The 17159-nt window shown below is 38.4% G+C and overlaps 1 protein-coding gene across 1 annotated transcript in view; it reads left to right on the top strand.

The window, feature by feature from the left end:
* Nucleotides 1-16228, top strand: part of LOC124283283 (suppressor of tumorigenicity 7 protein homolog) — a 65996-nt gene extending 49768 nt beyond the window's left edge. Inside the window, 11 exon segments of the mRNA XM_046719313.1 lie at nt 487-541; nt 1053-1152; nt 1719-1789; nt 1792-1830; nt 2390-2501; nt 9614-9686; nt 9934-10036; nt 10548-10698; nt 12775-12867; nt 13481-13620; nt 14850-16228. Coding sequence (XP_046575269.1) covers nt 487-541; nt 1053-1152; nt 1719-1789; nt 1792-1830; nt 2390-2501; nt 9614-9686; nt 9934-10036; nt 10548-10698; nt 12775-12867; nt 13481-13620; nt 14850-14945 — 1033 coding nt within the window. The 3' untranslated portion in view covers nt 14946-16228.
* Nucleotides 16229-17159: the final 931 nt, after the last annotated feature.

Below are 17159 nucleotides of genomic sequence, written 5' to 3'. Positions count from 1 at the left end.
TATGGTCCTTTCTCCGATGTCAGTATCGGTGGACAATACTTTATGCCATTTAACATTGTGATTTAATGGCGGATATCCCTCCATGTCATGAAGATATTAACATATTCATGTCAAAGAATACTTCAGTGTGAGTTAGACTTGTCTTATTCCTTTGAAACAGAGTAAATAAAACTTTGTAAAATCAAATCAATATAATTTGAAACAGTACAATATCAAAGAAATTTGCTCTTGTTCAATCAAATATACATGTAGATGTGCCGGCATCTCTGAACCTCTATGGACCCTGATGAGCATTAAGTTTCTGGGCTAACTGTTATTGGTATCCAAAACAGTTTTATATAACTATATTGGTTTTTTTTGGCATTGTAATATGGCCCAGTGGCCTGATTATGAAAGTCAAATGACTGGTTTTCAAAGTTCCTTAGATTTCAGTGTTTCAGAGATGATGATGATGATGATGATGATGATGATGTACTTGTATTTCAGGTGTCCTACTGCTTTGCTGCTTCTAGCAGAAGAAGAATGTCAGACTATTTTAGAGGTGAGAAAACACATGTACTCAGTGAAGCAAGTTTAATTTCAAACAATGTTTTTTCAAAAGTTTAAAGTAAAAGCACACAGTTAAAACATGTCATTTTGTTTATCACTTTCCTCTCAGTCTCTGATATTCTCATAACCTGTTGTGTATGGCTGAAAGGGCACCTGTTTTTCTAAGAGGCCAAGGCATGTATTACAGCCAAATCCTGCTCGATCAACTTCACAGCATGTACTTTCTAAGGTTCCTGATTGTATGAATGGATGTTTTTGCGATTGAAGATTTGATTCTCTCCAGTGTTATTATGTTTCCAATCTCTTTTGATCATATATACCAATGACTTTGTACTACCACATCATTTGGAATTTCAACACAACCTTTATTTGTAGCATAGAATATCTCTTGCTCATGAGTGTGACCGTGTGAGTGTGTCTGTCACAAGTCCTCGCCCACCAAACACTAACCCACCTCTCACAACTCACTCACCCATCACTCAACCCTCATACCCTGGTTGCAGAGTGAGAAGATGTTCAAGCAGGCATACAAGGCAGCGGAAACATCGTACAGGAAGTCCCAGCAGACCCAGCATCAGAACTCACAGCTAGAAGCTTTACATCGTAAGTCAGACATTGTTGTCTTGTGAGTCAGGCAGTTTGGTATTATTTGTGAGACACTGGTATTTGGTAGAGACACAAATCCCTGTCCATTCAAATCTAAACTCAACTGAAACAGATATCTAGCCGGGCAGGGAAGTACTGTTGAAGATTATTTCGCACACTGCCAGGAATTTTCCGTCAAACAATACAATGCTTGTGTCCTCCATAATGGTAAAAAATGTTCAGTTTATGGGGGTCCTGGAATCCTTGATGTTTATTCGTATAGTGTTTGAATATAAGAAATTCCAAAATATTTTTCTTTTAAACTTGAATGACAAGGACCCATTGAGTTTAAAACATTTTTAATGGCTGTCACCCATCTGTGATCAGGAGAACAGTGTAGGCATCACAGATGTCTGGATATTCCCCACAGTGTGTGGTTTATTTTGTACATGGCTGTCACCCATCTGTCTGCTACAGGGAGAGATACCAATGTATTGGTGTATATAAAGATATGTCTGATATTCCCCACATAATAAGAGTGTGGTTTATTTTGTACATGGCTGTCACCCATCTGTCTGCTACAGGGAGAGATACCAATGTATTGGTGTATATAAAGAGTGTGGTTTAGTACATGATGTGTGCTACCAAGGAGGCTAACTCGGGCGGACAAGAGAAGCTGTCAAAATGATGAGAGATGTAAGTAGTTGTTGCACTAGCTGTTTTGTAGATGTGAATTCAGGATCTGGGGTCTTTGATGTGGTCCCATGTCTCACTTCAAATTTGTGTAATGATTGATAAACCAATTCAGTTGTCAGTTCTTGTGATTTGTTCAGCAAGAATGATAGATTTGTGAAGTGGAATGATTCGGGTTAATGATAATCCTAACCCTGAAAAGGTTGTGTTTGTGTGAGGTGTTATGTGGCCGCAAACATGGGGATGGACATTTTTTTTCACTCAGCTTCAATTGCAGTTAGTAGAAATGCAGTACATGTTTTTGGGAAAGATTAGAAATTTGTACAATTTAATCACTCCCTATTTTTATGCATTTTAAAAATGTGAACAATTGTAGTCTTAGACAAACTCTCCACTTAAGGAGAAGAGATATTACCTATATAAGATGAATTAGCAGATGACATATTCAAATCATGCTATCACCAAAGTAAAACATATGATGTTATTCAGGACAAAATGATAAATTTGAGGTGATAGGCTAATAATTTTTAACAAATTTAACCTCTCTTTGTTTTCTTTACAGCTTATGAAGGAGTTCCCTTTGATGAACTTCAACATCCATGAGAACCTTATAGAGCTGTTGTTAGAGCTCCAGGCCTACGCTGATGTTCAGGCAGTGTTGGCCAGATATGATGGTGAGTTGTACCTGTGTGATGTTAGCTACAACATCCATGAGAACCTTATAGAGCTGTTGTTAGAGCTCCAGGCCTACGCTGATGTTCAGGCAGTGTTGGCCCGATATGATGGTGAGTTGTAACTGTATGATGTTAGCTACAACATCCATGAGAACCTTATAGAGCTGTTGTTAGAGCTCCAGGCCTGCGCTTGATGTTCAGGCAGTGTTGGCCAGATATGATGGTGAGTTGTAACTGTATGATGTTAGCTACAACATCCATGAGAACCTTATAGAGCTGTTGTTAGAGCTCCAGGCCTACGCTGATGTTCAGGCAGTGTTGGCCCGATATGATGGTGAGTTGTAACTGTATGATGTTAGCTACAACATCCATGAGAACCTTATAGAGCTGTTGTTAGAGCTCCAGGCCTACGCTGATGTTCAGGCAGTGTTGGCCAGATATGATGGTGAGTGGACCACTATGTTGACTGAGCATGTAGAACACTCACTTCTGTAATGGTGGCCTTAGCGTAGTAACTAAAGCAAATGCTCATCTCAGTGAAGACCCTTTCTGGAATGATATAGAAATCTCACTCACTCACTCACTCACTCACTCACTCACTCACTCACTCACTCACTCACTCACTCACTCACTCACTCACTCCTCACTCACTCACTCACTCTTTAAACATATTTACTGGTAGTAAGTACTCTGGTAATGACAAAACACTGTAGATATTTTTTAAAAATGTATATTTTTCCTTATCCTGACTCATGCTCTTTTGCTTGTCTTCTTCTTCTTTGCGAACATAGTGGAACACTTGTATCTCCCTAATTGAAGCCCTTCAATTTAAAATCACTAATTAGTATTCACCCGAAGTTACCTCCTTTCCACAAGCTGAAGCAGGAGCCACCTCTACCCATGTGCCTCACTCTCTCCTTCTTAAGCCCAGTGAGCTGGATCGTGAGAGCGCCTGTGTCTCCGACACACTATATCCTTTGAATTATATTTAGTTAGTTACCTCGTATAGACATCTATAGAGGTTTAGCTAGTATCCTTCAAACGATTATATATTGATATTTAGTCGCTTTTTCTACAGTTTAGTCACGGGATCACCGTGTTTGTTTCCAGTGGATTACGTTGATGAAAATTCTGTACTATTGCAGATTACGTTTTTATGCTGCTGCTGATCCGCTTTAATATGATGTATGCGTAGCCATGTTTATTATATTCACATTGCAGTTGCGGTACTAATTTATCCAATTCTACCTTTTATTAATATTTACTTTGCGTTTGGCGCACAGCAGATAGGTCGGCGTATGCAGAGTCTAGTATGACTGATACACGGAACCCTCGCCAGTCTACTGCTGTTGGCCGACTCCCCTCCCGTGTGGTGTTCCGCTAGAGTGGTGGAGAGGTGTGGGGACGTGAGTCCGCCATCTCCAAGAAGCATCCTGCTTCCCCAGACATCCCATCAGCCGCAGCAGAAGACTAGAGGGTTTTTCTACTACATCTCAACAACCGGTGACCGTTCCCATCGAAGTTTGGGCCTGTATGATGATCAGCCGGTCATCATACCGGATGTACATATCAAGATTGACCGATGTCGGCACAGATCAGCATGCAGCCTGATGTACCAACGCAGATATCACGATGATCGTCCTGAGGGTCCCATCATTACCAACACTCAACGCAGACGTCGCGACACCCAGGGCAGCGTCGACCTCTGAGGGGAAAATCAGCGAAGTCTACTAGGACTTTCTCCGAGATTGTTCCAGCCGATGACCTGGACCTCTACGATGATCAGCTGATCATCATCCCCGACGCACGCCACAAGAAGCGACCGGTGACAGCTACAACGACATCAGCAGAGATCACCATGCAGCCTGATGCCTCTACACTGATGTCGGACCGATTTTCCGTGGACCCCTCCATTAACACCGCAGATAAAGCACCCGGCGACCTCGCCGCAGACCATCCCAGAAGACATGATGCGACAAATTATGAACATCATGGAGGACCAATATCTGCGGTAGCAGGGTCCGAGCCAGTGAAGGCTCCAAGCGTGAACAGCACCCCCAGAGGCACCCCGTCAACGTAGCAGCCAGGACGATGTCACCTTCGCGAAGGAAGTCGCGGACCACCTTTTGAAGGACCTAGATGTACAGCCTTCGCGGAAAGAACCTAGATGTACAGCCTTCGCGAAGGACTTCGCGAAGGCAGGATAGATCATCACCTTTTGCGGTTTCATCCCTAGATGTGGACTCGGACCATCAGACATCCGCGGAAGCCTTCGGCGAAGGTCATATCGTCGTTCCCGGACCGGACGCAGAGGAAGCTTCAGCGAAGGCATGCGCCGGAGACACCTGAATCAGATCTTCATCATCTAGAAGGACATCGAGGGACTATACAAGAGCCAGCGAAACTATCAACGTTCCCCTCACAAGTCTCCGAAGATCAACCCATAGACAAGTTGATCATCGATATCAAGTATAAGAACTACAATCATTATATTGGTTCTGTTGAATCCATGACGAGGGCGGTATGTTAAGCTGGCCTAAATAGATCTAGAACGATCAATTAGACACTTATCACCAGACTTCGTAACCGCGACTTTGAATATGATAAGATGATCCATGCGGCCCTTCATTTTAGGCAAAGCGCTTCCCGATCCCACATCCTGTTAAACACAGAGGCTGTTCCACGAAGCAAGCTCATATATATTTATATATATATATATATACTAATCGGGCTTTTGACTCGACACCTTAGCGATGGTCGCTGAAGGCTAAGTAACTCCAAGTCTACTTCACCCAGAAGATCTAGAAGGGATACTTCCGAGAACTTCTCGAAGTCTCCGGGCGTTCACCGAGGAAGTCTCCTCCAAGGTTCTATATACTAGCCACTTTCGTCATATATAGCTACTTTCGTCCAGTCCGTTCAAGGCGTCGCATAAGTTGATTATCAACTGTATGCCAGATGCGATCTATATAAGCCTACGCGAAGATAATTGCTCAGGCTATTTACAACACAGAAGCGTCAGCTGTATTATTAGTCAACGACATTTCATAGATCTTCACAGAAATCAACTATTCATTATAAATTGCTAATATACAATCCCGGACGACGATACGATTATCTACATGCGTGACCATTTGCATATCTGCAGACAATTCAATATCGAAATTGAACAGCAGCCTTGTTACAGCGAGTATAACTCTTAATCGTCAAAGTTTCTGAGAAGAAATATGTACAACAAGTTCAACGTTAATTCTACAATTATGACGATACATTCATGTATACAGTCTACAAGCTCACAACTTGCAAGTTGTTTATACCCTTATATATAAGGAAGTCGGAATTATATTCAAAACTGAAATTACTTTCACGACAACCAGGAAAATAACCTACCCAGCATAAAATTACAGGAGCGAGATATTTGGCGGAGGTTTCGTAGCGGTTACCATTAACCCTCAAACACGCGTGGTCACTCGGATAACTTCGAAGCTACGGTGAAGACCGGCGTTTATGCTAATATCAACGACGACAAGAATTTATTCAAGGTGGGTTTTTCCCGCTACACCGGTGACATCACAGCGGGTATTATACAGAATCAAAATGCCTTGTTCTGATTGGACCGCTGAGGGACAACGTGACCTACACAGAGGATTCGATCTCTATTCACAGTTCAAGACTTACGTCACAAGTGACAACTATATATCAGTGAGCGAGCAAGCCTCATTTACAGTCCAGTTAACCTGAACATTCATGATTAGACTGCCTTTCTTCAAGTTAGAGACCTCCCCTGTCAAGTTAAGGCGAGGGATCGGCAGTCAGGCGATTTTACATAAAGTTCAACGAGGACAGACACACCTGGTTGTGCACCTACATCATCAAAGGACTTAGCGGCCCGAATTACCTAGGCAAGAAGATACAAGTGGATCTAAATCCACAGCGTTTCAGACTACAGCTGAATTTCATCAAGCGACTAACACAACTAGATGGTTAGTAAACCTACTAAACTTCTGTTTGGAGAATAAAGCGGAAATTTCACCAACCTGGGGATATGAATATAGTGCTCCAACACCTCACAAGTGAGGTTTATGAACACGCCTGGATGACATACTTGGACCCCATGATACGCGATGATTCTATCAAGATGGCCAGCAAGAGGCACTGTAAATTTATCTGCACCAAACCAAACAGGAGGAAAAATGCAACAGATTATTTTCTCTATCATCAACTTCACAGAGTGAAGTCTCATGTATTATATCTCCATTTGGATCAGAACTGTCATACTACGTGCATATGCGGATGGACCTATTCCGACCCTCCATGAGCTTAATACTCATGATATTATAAGCTAACTTCTACAATTGTTCTACACAAATGTGATTGAAATAATGGAGGGTTTATTTCTGGAAATCCGATATGGTGGTTGCAAACCATTATCTGAGAGATATCACCACCGAGGACGTCTCAGGTATACACCAATTGATCCCATGGTCCTCGCACAACAGCTGACAGTTCCTCGGAGAAGATAAGTCAATCTAACAGATTTTTACTTATCTTATAACAATACTAAATAGCTTCATGCTATATATAATTTACTTAAGTTCCTTTTATCATCACAGTACTATGATTATTACATCATACAATATATAAGTTAACAACTCTACAGAGTTTGTTATTATATATATTTACCTTAAGTTATTCATATCTTAAGAGTAATACTATGGTTACATGATAAATGCATTAGCTAACAAACTCTACAGAGTTTTGGCTATTTTATACATAGCTTAAGTTAATTTAAGCTAACAAACTCTACTGAGTTTTACTATTATATAGGTAACTTAAGCTAATTATACCTTTAAGCATAGTACTATACTCATATTATTAAAATATATTGGCTAACAAACTCTAAGGAGTTTTGCTATTATATAGGTAGCTTAAGCTTATTCATATCTTAAGCTTAGTACTCATGTTTATATCATATAAGTAGATTAGCTAACAAACTCTAAAGAGTTTTTTTGCTATTTGGCTTAAGTATCATCATATTTCTAAGCAATATGGTTATATTATAACATGTATTAGCTAACAAACTCTACAGAGTTTTAGCTATTATATATGTAACTTAAGCTTATTCATATCTTAAGCAGTACTATGTTTATATCATATAGGTATATTAGCTATCAAAACTCTAAAAGAGGGTTTTGCTATTATATATTTCGCTTAAGTTTCATCATATTTTAAGCTTTATGGTTACATTATAACATGTATTAGCTAACAAACTCTAACGGAGTTCTTGCTATTATATATGTAGCTTAAGTTTTCCCTTCATAAGCTCAATACTAGGTTTATATCATAGCTAACAAACTCTAAAGGGTTGTTTTCGCTTATTATACAATTAGCTTAAGTTTTCATCATATCTTAAGCAGTATGTTTACATTATAAAGGTATTAGCTAACAAAACCCGACAGAGTTTTGTTATTATATATATATAGCTTAAGTTTCATCATAACTTAAGCTCAGTACACTATGTTTTTAACATAAAAGTATATTAGTTAATAAACTCTTAGGAGTTTATTTTGCTATATACATTTAGCTTAAGTCTAATCTTATCTTAAGCTTAGTACTATGGTTACACTATAAACATATTAGCTAATAAACTCTACAGAGTTTTTTTTGGCTATTATATATGTAGCTTAAGTTAATAATATCTTAAGCACAATACTATACTCATATTGTAAAAATATATTAGCTAACAAACTCTACGGAGTTTTGCTATTATATATGTAGCTTAAGTTCATTATATCTTAAGCACACTACTATACTCATATTGTAAAATATATTAGCTAACAAACTCTAATGGAGTTTTGCTATTATATATGTAGCTTAAGCTAATTATATCTTAAGCACACTACTATACTCATATTGTAAAATATATTAGCTAACAAAACCCTACAGAGTTTTGCTATATATATGTAGCTTAAGTTAATTATATCTTAAGCTCAGTACTATACTAATATTATAAATATATATTAGCTAACAAACTCTACAGAGTTTGGCTATTATATATGTAGCTTAAGTTAATTATAGCTTAAGCACAGTACTATACTCATATTATAAAAATATATTAGCTAACAAACTCTACAGAGTTTGGCTATTATATATGTAGCTTAAGTTAATTATAGCTTAAGCACAGTACTATACTCATATTATAAAAATATATTAACTAACAAACTCTACAGAGTTTTGCTATTATATATGTAGCTAAAGCTTATTCATATCTTAAGCTCAGCATTATATCTATATCATATAAGTATATTAACTAACAAACTCTAAAGAGTTTGCTATTATATAATTAGCTTAAGTTTAATCATATCTTAAGCTTAGTACTATGTTATATCTTTAAAGTATTTTAGCTAACAAACTCTAAGGAGTTTATACTAGCATATTAACAAGCTTAAGTCTATTAGTCTTAAGCATTGTATTAATGTTATATATACTTTATCATAATAAGTACATGGTAATAACCTTTTATATGGCAGCTGATAAGTTAGCAGCAGGAATTCATCAGTTCAGTGCCTTTATGAAGTTCCCATAGGGTTATTACAATCATCACAGTTCAAATCACTAATTATTAAAAATCCAAAGTATTAGATATTCCCACCTCCGTTCCGTGAGGGATGCTACAAGCAAGAGCATGAGTCAGGATAAGGAAAATATGTAATTTTGGAGTAAAATTGATATTTTATACTTATCCTGACTCATGAGGTCAGCCCTCCCATCCTCCCCAAATAACACTTTGGATTTCCTGTAAATTCAAATGTTGGGCTCAGTATATGAGGAGAGAGTGAGGCACATGGGTAGAGAGGTGCCTCTCCCTCCCCAGCTTGTGGAAAGGGAGGTAACTCGTGGTGAATACTAATTAGTGATTTTAAATTGAAGGGAGCTTCAATTAGGGAGATACAAGTGTTCCACTATGTTCTGCAAGAAGAAGAAGACAAGCAAAAAAGAGCATGAGTCAGGATAAGTATAAAATATCAATTTTACTCCAAAATTACATTAATATCAAGTGCATACATTTTCAAAAGCAAAACACTCACTCACCCACTGTGTTTGTGTTTCAGATATCAGCCTACCCAAGTCAGCTACTATATGTTACACAGCAGCATTACTTAAAGCAAGAGCAGTAGCAGATAAGTAAGTAGCACGTGGAGAGGACAACGCCCTGTCTAGACAGGTCTTACTACAAATAGGTTTTTTAAGAACATTTGAAGGAAAAGCTTTAATATTATGTGGCAAGCTTCTGTAATATGAACTGATAGGTATTCCTGAATTCATCATAGTAGTCTGACAGATTGACTATTGCAATGGTAACATGAAAGAATCAGTCCATAGAATTCTTGTGTCAGTCCTTCTCAACACAACTTCTGATGTTTTGTTCCAGATTTTCCCCCGATATAGCATCCAAGCGAGGTCTCAGCACAGCAGAGATGACAGCAGTGGAAGCAATACACAGGGCAGTGGAGTTCAATCCACATGTTCCTAAGGTAATAACCGTTACAAGAGTTGTGTCCCCTGACAAAACAACATGGCCGGCAAGCCAGTGACTGTCTATTAAGGTTGATGGAGTTATGTCCCTTCTTTGTCCAATCCTCCCTTTGTCCCCACCAAAAATGATGTAGATATTTTCAACTGTATTGTTAACTGATTTGTTAAACAGAACACTGATATGACTGCTCTCATCAGTATGCTTGATTTTGTAAACAAGGTGCGATTGGGTAGCCCAGTGGTAAGAGCGTTTGCTAGTCACGCCGAAGACCCAGATTCAATTCCCCACATGGGTACAATGTGTGAAGCCCATTTCTGATGTCCCCCGCTGTGATATTGTTGGAATATTGCTAAAAGTAGCGTAAAACCATACTCACTCACTCACTCACTCATTCATTGTACACAAGACCAGTTGATAATACACAAAATAATAGATGACTTAAAATAACATTGATGTTCTCATTGGAAGTGTGTTATAAATGATAAAGTGACGCCTGATGTTTGTTTCAGTACTTATTAGAAATGAAGAGTCTGGTGCTTCCACCTGAACATATACTGAAGCGAGGGGACAGCGAAGCTCTAGCGTATGCATTTTTCCACCTCCAACACTGGAAGAGGGTAGAGGGTGCGTTAAATCTTCTCCACTGTACATGGGAGGGCAGTAAGTACAAATGTTTGCTCTTGTTAAGCATCCCTCGTGGGTGCCAGAAAGTTATGATTGGGTTTCAAATCCAAGGTTTGCTGTGATTATGTCTCATTATTTGCCAGCATGGAGCCTTGCTCTTAGGTCAGAGATCTGCATCACTTTCGTCCCACCATCACTTCAGATGTTCCTGCCTCTAACTGTCCTGCTGTGATATAACTGAAACCCAGTTCAAATGGTATTAGAAGTTATTCACTTAAGATCTCAGAAACTTTCTAAACTGTTGTAAAGGAACTTCACTTGAACATACATGCTTTGAAAATGTAACAAATTTAGATGTCGACTAAAGTGCTGGAGCGATTGATCAAATAATCTGTCAATCGATCATTCTCGCTGGTGGAAGCCATAAGTATGTTTCTTATTATTATGTTTATTAAATCAAGACATAAATAACTGACTCGTAAAACTGCAATGTAAATAACACACTTGCGAGTCTCACCAGGAGGTATCCTCCTCATTTTGATCATAGTATTAATCGCTGTCTGTTTTGTTTGCACAATGTTATGATTGTATTCAATTCTTGCCCACATGAATTTTGTGGTTGGGTTTACGATTACAATGGAGTATTGATCGATTACTGAGCCCCACTTATCGATCCCAGGGTTGAAATACTCCATGTATTGACATGCCATGGCACGGTAAATACTGGAATGGCACTGTTAAGAAATGTTGTCCGGTGCCGTTATGGCATGCCTAATGTTTTTGGAACATAATTCACCTTTAATCATTTAATCCCCAAACAATACTTTTTCCAAATTGAATGATGCCATACATATCTAAATGCTCCTAAACCCATTTCTTCCTTTAGCAATAAATTCAAAATGATCATCATCACTGTCATTTATTCTAAAAACATGTGGGCACACTTGATTTCTGAAAGATGCAGCTTATAATATGGTCTGGTGCCCTAAGGCACACTTACGAAAAAATAATTCTATCCCTGGTTCCTGGTAAAACTGCAATGTAAATAACACACTTTGCGAGTCTCACCAGGAGGTATCCTCGATCATTTTGATCATAGTATTAATTGCTGTCTGTTTTGTTTGCACAATGTTATGATTGTATTCAATTCTTGCCCACATGAATTTTGTGGTTGGGTTTACGATTACAATGGAGTATTGATCGATTACTGAGCCCCACTTATCGATCCCAGGGTTGAAATACTCCATGTATTGACATGCCATGGCACGGTAAATACTGGAATGGCACTGTTAAGAAATGTTGTGCGGTGCCGTTATGGCATGCCTAATGTTTTTGGAACATAATTCACCTTTAATCATTTAATCCCCCAAACAATACTTTTTTTCCAAATTGAATGATGCCATACATATCTAAATGCTCCTAAACCCATTTCTTCCTTTAGCAATAAATTCAAAATGATCATCATCACTGTCATTTATTCTAAAAAACATGTGGGCACACTTGATTTCTGAAAGGATGCGGCTTATAATATGGTCTGGTGCCCTAAGGCACACTTACGAAAAAATAATTCTATCCCTGGTTCCTGGTAAAACTGCAATGTAAATAACACACTTGCGAGTCTCACCAGGAGGTATCCTCCTCATTTTGATCATAGTATTAATTGCTGTCTGTTTTGTTTGCACATGATGTTATGATTGTATCGATTACTGAGCCCCATTCTTGCTCCACATGAAGTTTGTGGTTGGGTTTACGATTACAATGGAGTATTGATGCCATACGATTACTGAGCAATAAATTCAAAATGATCCCCACTTATGGTCTGGTGCCCTAAGGCACACTTACGAAAAATAATTCTATCCCTGGTTCACTAATATTGTGAGTGATAACCAGCACTAGTAGACGAAGAAGTATGGCTAAAACTGAGCCCAATGTTTTGAAGAGGCTTAGGTCATCCTTATAAGAAATAAAAGACAGATAGTTTCATGACAAGATTTCAAAGGTTATAGTTTATAGTTTCCAGTAAGCCTAATTATACATTGTACAGTGTTACCAGTATTGTAATGTATTTGTGATAGTGGAATTATCATCAGCTATTTCTTTTGTGTATTGCAGCATTCCGTATGATTCCATACCCACTAGAGAAGGGGCACTTGTTTTACCCCTACCCCACATGTACAGAGAGTGCTGACAGAGAACTGCTGCCTTGTGAGTAGACACACTGAGGCAGGGGGAGGAACAGACATCCAAGCCATCATGGTTTGGGGAGGAATCATAACAGTTTTTAAACCAAATTCTGAAAATATAATTAATGGGAAATATATTACCAATTTCGTTTTGAAAAAAATGTCAGAAAATTGGTGAGGTACATGCATGTCATGCCTTACTGTTGTATTAAGTGGAAAGCAAGAGTATAAATGTGTATGGGTTAGACTTTCATTACACTACATGTGACCCAATACCTGATAGACTAGATCGTTTCCACTGTTCTGATTGTTGAAAACACAGATGCCGAAATGCTCTGTGCAGAGTTGCATCCCTTTGGCAGTTTCGAAACCAATGGTTGTTTTGTATCCCGGTCTGCCCCAATATTGTTTCTTCTGTTGGTCAGCACTATTCCAATACACCTGAGTTTCACCGCAATAGTAAACATCTAAGAAGTGCATCACTTACGTCTTTTCTGACACATTTAGCTGACGTGCTGTTTAGGTAGCTAGAATATTGGCATTGAAATTCCAATTTCTTAATTGGTATTAACTCACTCACTCATCGTGATATATAATTCAGCAGTGGATGTTACATGTTATTTCTCTATCCACAGCTTTTCACGAGGTGTCAGTTTACCCCAAGAAAGAGCTGCCTTTCTTTATCTTGTTCACTGCTGGTCTGTGTTCCTTTACTGCTCTGCTGGCACTGTTAACACATCAGTACCCAGAACCCATGGGCGTTGTCGTCAGAACGGTAAGATGTTCACACGATTATATCGATTTATTTATCTTAGAGGCCATTATTCAGAGATGTGTCACAGTAGATGTATAAAGAACAATCTCCTCATTAACAATTTATCTTAGATAAGGCGGTAAGATGGTCAAGGTGACTTATATTTCACTGATTAACAAAACCCTAACCAGAGGAAGTGGTTAAGTTTGAAATTATTGCCTTGAATACAGTGTTAATATATTCTTTGAATATGGGATACATCTACTACTATTACTATTTTTCAAGGATTGTTGAAGAATATTATTTGAATCATGCTTGGATTTATGTTCGACAGGCTCATTTTATGACTTGTAACTGTTGATATCATAACCTTGGTAATGAATAAAGTTATTATCACAAGGCAGATCCTGAGGGCAGTCAAGGGTTTCATTCCACAAGTGGTTCTAGTGCTACAATTGTAGTGTGCCTTCTTTATGTATGGGAAGCCCATTTCTGGTGTCCCCCGCCATGATTTTGCTGGAATATTGCTAAAAGTGGCATAAAACTAAACTCACTCACTTTATGTACGGGAGTCTTAGTACTCACATAGCCAGTGCTCCTTCCCTTACTATTTATTGCAGCCATGATGTAGATGGACTATCCCAAATTTCACTCACTCACATTGATCTTAAATTGACACTTGTATGTACAACTTTTTTCACAAAGTAAGCTCTGTCTGTCACACAAAATATGTCCACCATTAATTGTTCAAATATCTAGTCTGCCTAATGTTTTGTATACTGACTGACTGAGTTTAATTTTACGCCGCTTTTAGCAATATTCCAGCAATATCACGGCAGGGGACACCAGAAATGGGCTTCACACATTGCACCCATGTGAGGAATCGAACCAATGTCTTGGGCGTGACGAGCCAACGCTTTAACCACTGGGCACCCCACCACCCCGTTTGTATACAAGATCTGAAGCAACTTTAACAAGATTTGATGTCATTATCATGTCTTATATATGACAAGCTTTACTTCAGAAGTTGAAGCTAGTGCAGTAAAACAATTTTGAATGGGAAAGGTAGTCTTTCTTTAACATCTACCACTAAAAATATTTTCTTGTTCTTCTTTGCCCCACAGTTTACTGAGCAGAGTTGTGTCCCTTTGTGTTATGTGGTTATAATACAACATATTTTGATTTTTAAATGCGATAGTAATGTTAGTTATTGAAGATGTTGTGTATTGATGTATGTGATGCTCTTACAGATGCTGAGTTGGATGTACCTGCCCTTGAGTTACGTCCTGGAGAAACTCGAAGCCATCCTCCCCTCCAACCTTCTCCATCAGCTGTCACGCATCTAGATGACACCTGTCAATCATACTCATCACTGCCATCACCATGACAACCACCAGGACATATCTGTTGAGAATTCTCAGCCTGGAGTTGGCGCAACAATGTTATAGACTTGAAATAGTAATATTGAAGTATTACCAAAGTGTTGTACTTCGTTTGGATGGTGCCGAAAATTGCTTTGTCATCATATCAGATTATGGTTAAGATGAATATGACACTGATAATAAATACACATGATTGGTTGAACAAGATTGTATTGGCAATGGTATCATGAATGTGAAGTTGAAATGGTCAAAATATAGTTGCAGCAAAGTGTTTTTTCTTAATACTTTTATGAATTTTGTTACGTTTCTCAAAGGAATACTTTTTTGTTAAAAAAATAAGGTGAAGCGTGTTTGTCCATATCAGAGGGATATTTTCCTGGCTTTGAACTCTGTGACAGTACACGTTTGTTTGTACACAGTACCTTACTTCATCACCTGTGAATACATACGACCACATTTCAAGGCTGTGACCTTTTACTACCAAATGAAGCAATGGCCTGGTTCTAGGAAGAGAGAAACTAATGAGTATATTAGAACCAGTCAACATTTACATAACACAGGTAATATCTCTTGTGCAACAAGGGCGGTGGGGTAGCCTAGTGGTTAATGCGTTCGCATGTCACACCGAAGACCCAGGTTTGATTCCCCACATGGGTACAATGTGTGTGAAGCCCATTTCTGGTGTCCCCCGCTACTAGTCAGTCTTGTGCAAAATATTTTGTTTTGTTGAAAGCGAGGTATGTGACAGTGGGCTGTAAACAATGAAATCTCAACCAAACAATCCAGTGATGAAGAGTGTAAACACTAACCAAGGTGTAATGGTACAATGACCTGATGACCCATTTTGTTCCCTCTTACAATCTGTACAGCATGCTGACTAGGAACCTCCTTAGGGAGCATGCTATATGTGTCACAGTTTTCTGATCAAATACTCAAAACATTGCTTCATTATCAGGCATTGGTTCCTACTAAGTTTATGTACCTGACTCCAGCCCACACTCAGCCTCATTTCAAAACCTTACAAAAAATTGACATACATCACTATAATAATGTATGTCTGTGTGTTTTCTCAGGTAGTGGGGGAACATAGTGTGTTTGAACCAGTGACGCACTGACAGTGTGTTTCATGACAGGTTAAGTAAATTATGTAGGTCAGTTTGGTCAGTGGTGTCTGTGCTTCCAGTATTCATATGTTACCTCTTTCTTAAATGAAAGAGGTAACACTGGAACTATATTTTCCATTTTCTGAAAACAGTCAGTTCATTAGAAATTTGATGTATTACATTCAATAGAAGACAAGCATTTAAGGACTGTGCAATACTTAAGCAATTAGGAGTTTTAATTCTATACAAGCACTGCCCGTGTGTGAACTTAAGGGGTGATAGGGTAGCCCATTGGTTGAGGTGTTGTCTTGTCAGGCCTCAGACCCAGATTTGGTCCTTCATATATGTAACCAACTCTGCACACCTGTTAGGTGAAATTGAATAAGTGACAGAATGTTCTCTTGAAAACATCTTTTATCTACCAACGGTACAAAGTAACCTCAGTGCTTAGTATCCATTATTTATATTTATTACAAATTTCAGCAATGTTTTCAAATTATGCATCCCATATTGATGGAAATATTAAATGTCATTGGATGAAAACAGCCAGTCTTGATTATCCCCTAAAACATATTAGTTTCAAATTTACATTAGGAAGGCTATATACACTGGGAAAAAGTTAGACATTGCTTGCTATATATACTGAGAGACACAAATAAAGGAACACAGGAAAATTCAAGTGCTCCATTAATATTTTCCAGTTTTCATCACCAGCTTTGAATGGCAGTGTGGGAAGAAATCTGAGAATATATAAAGGAACACTGTCATGAAGTGGAGTTCTCTTATTTGTTTCCCTCAGTATATATCTTCAAAAATTCTGAGTTTATTAATTGTTTAATCTATTTTCTCAACAGGACACATTTATGTATGTTTTCTCTGACTACTCTTGAAATAGAAACTGATTATCTCATGTAAACTGCTCCATCCAAACACTATTGAGTAGCACACTCTGGATATGCATCCAAACACTATTTTGTCGAACTTTCAGTTGTCTTAAAGTAAATGCCCGGTACCTGGATATTCATGTAGTCATCATTTTGCAGTTGCATGGAACCATGGATATCTCAAAGTATTT

This window comes from Haliotis rubra, unplaced genomic scaffold (genome assembly GCF_003918875.1).
Source record: "Haliotis rubra isolate DU_JTF1 unplaced genomic scaffold, ASM391887v1 Scf312, whole genome shotgun sequence".
Classification (NCBI taxonomy): Eukaryota; Metazoa; Mollusca; class Gastropoda; order Lepetellida; family Haliotidae; genus Haliotis; species Haliotis rubra.
The sequence above is the reverse complement of the archived record's forward strand: the minus strand, read 5'-3'. Positions and strand labels throughout refer to the sequence as shown.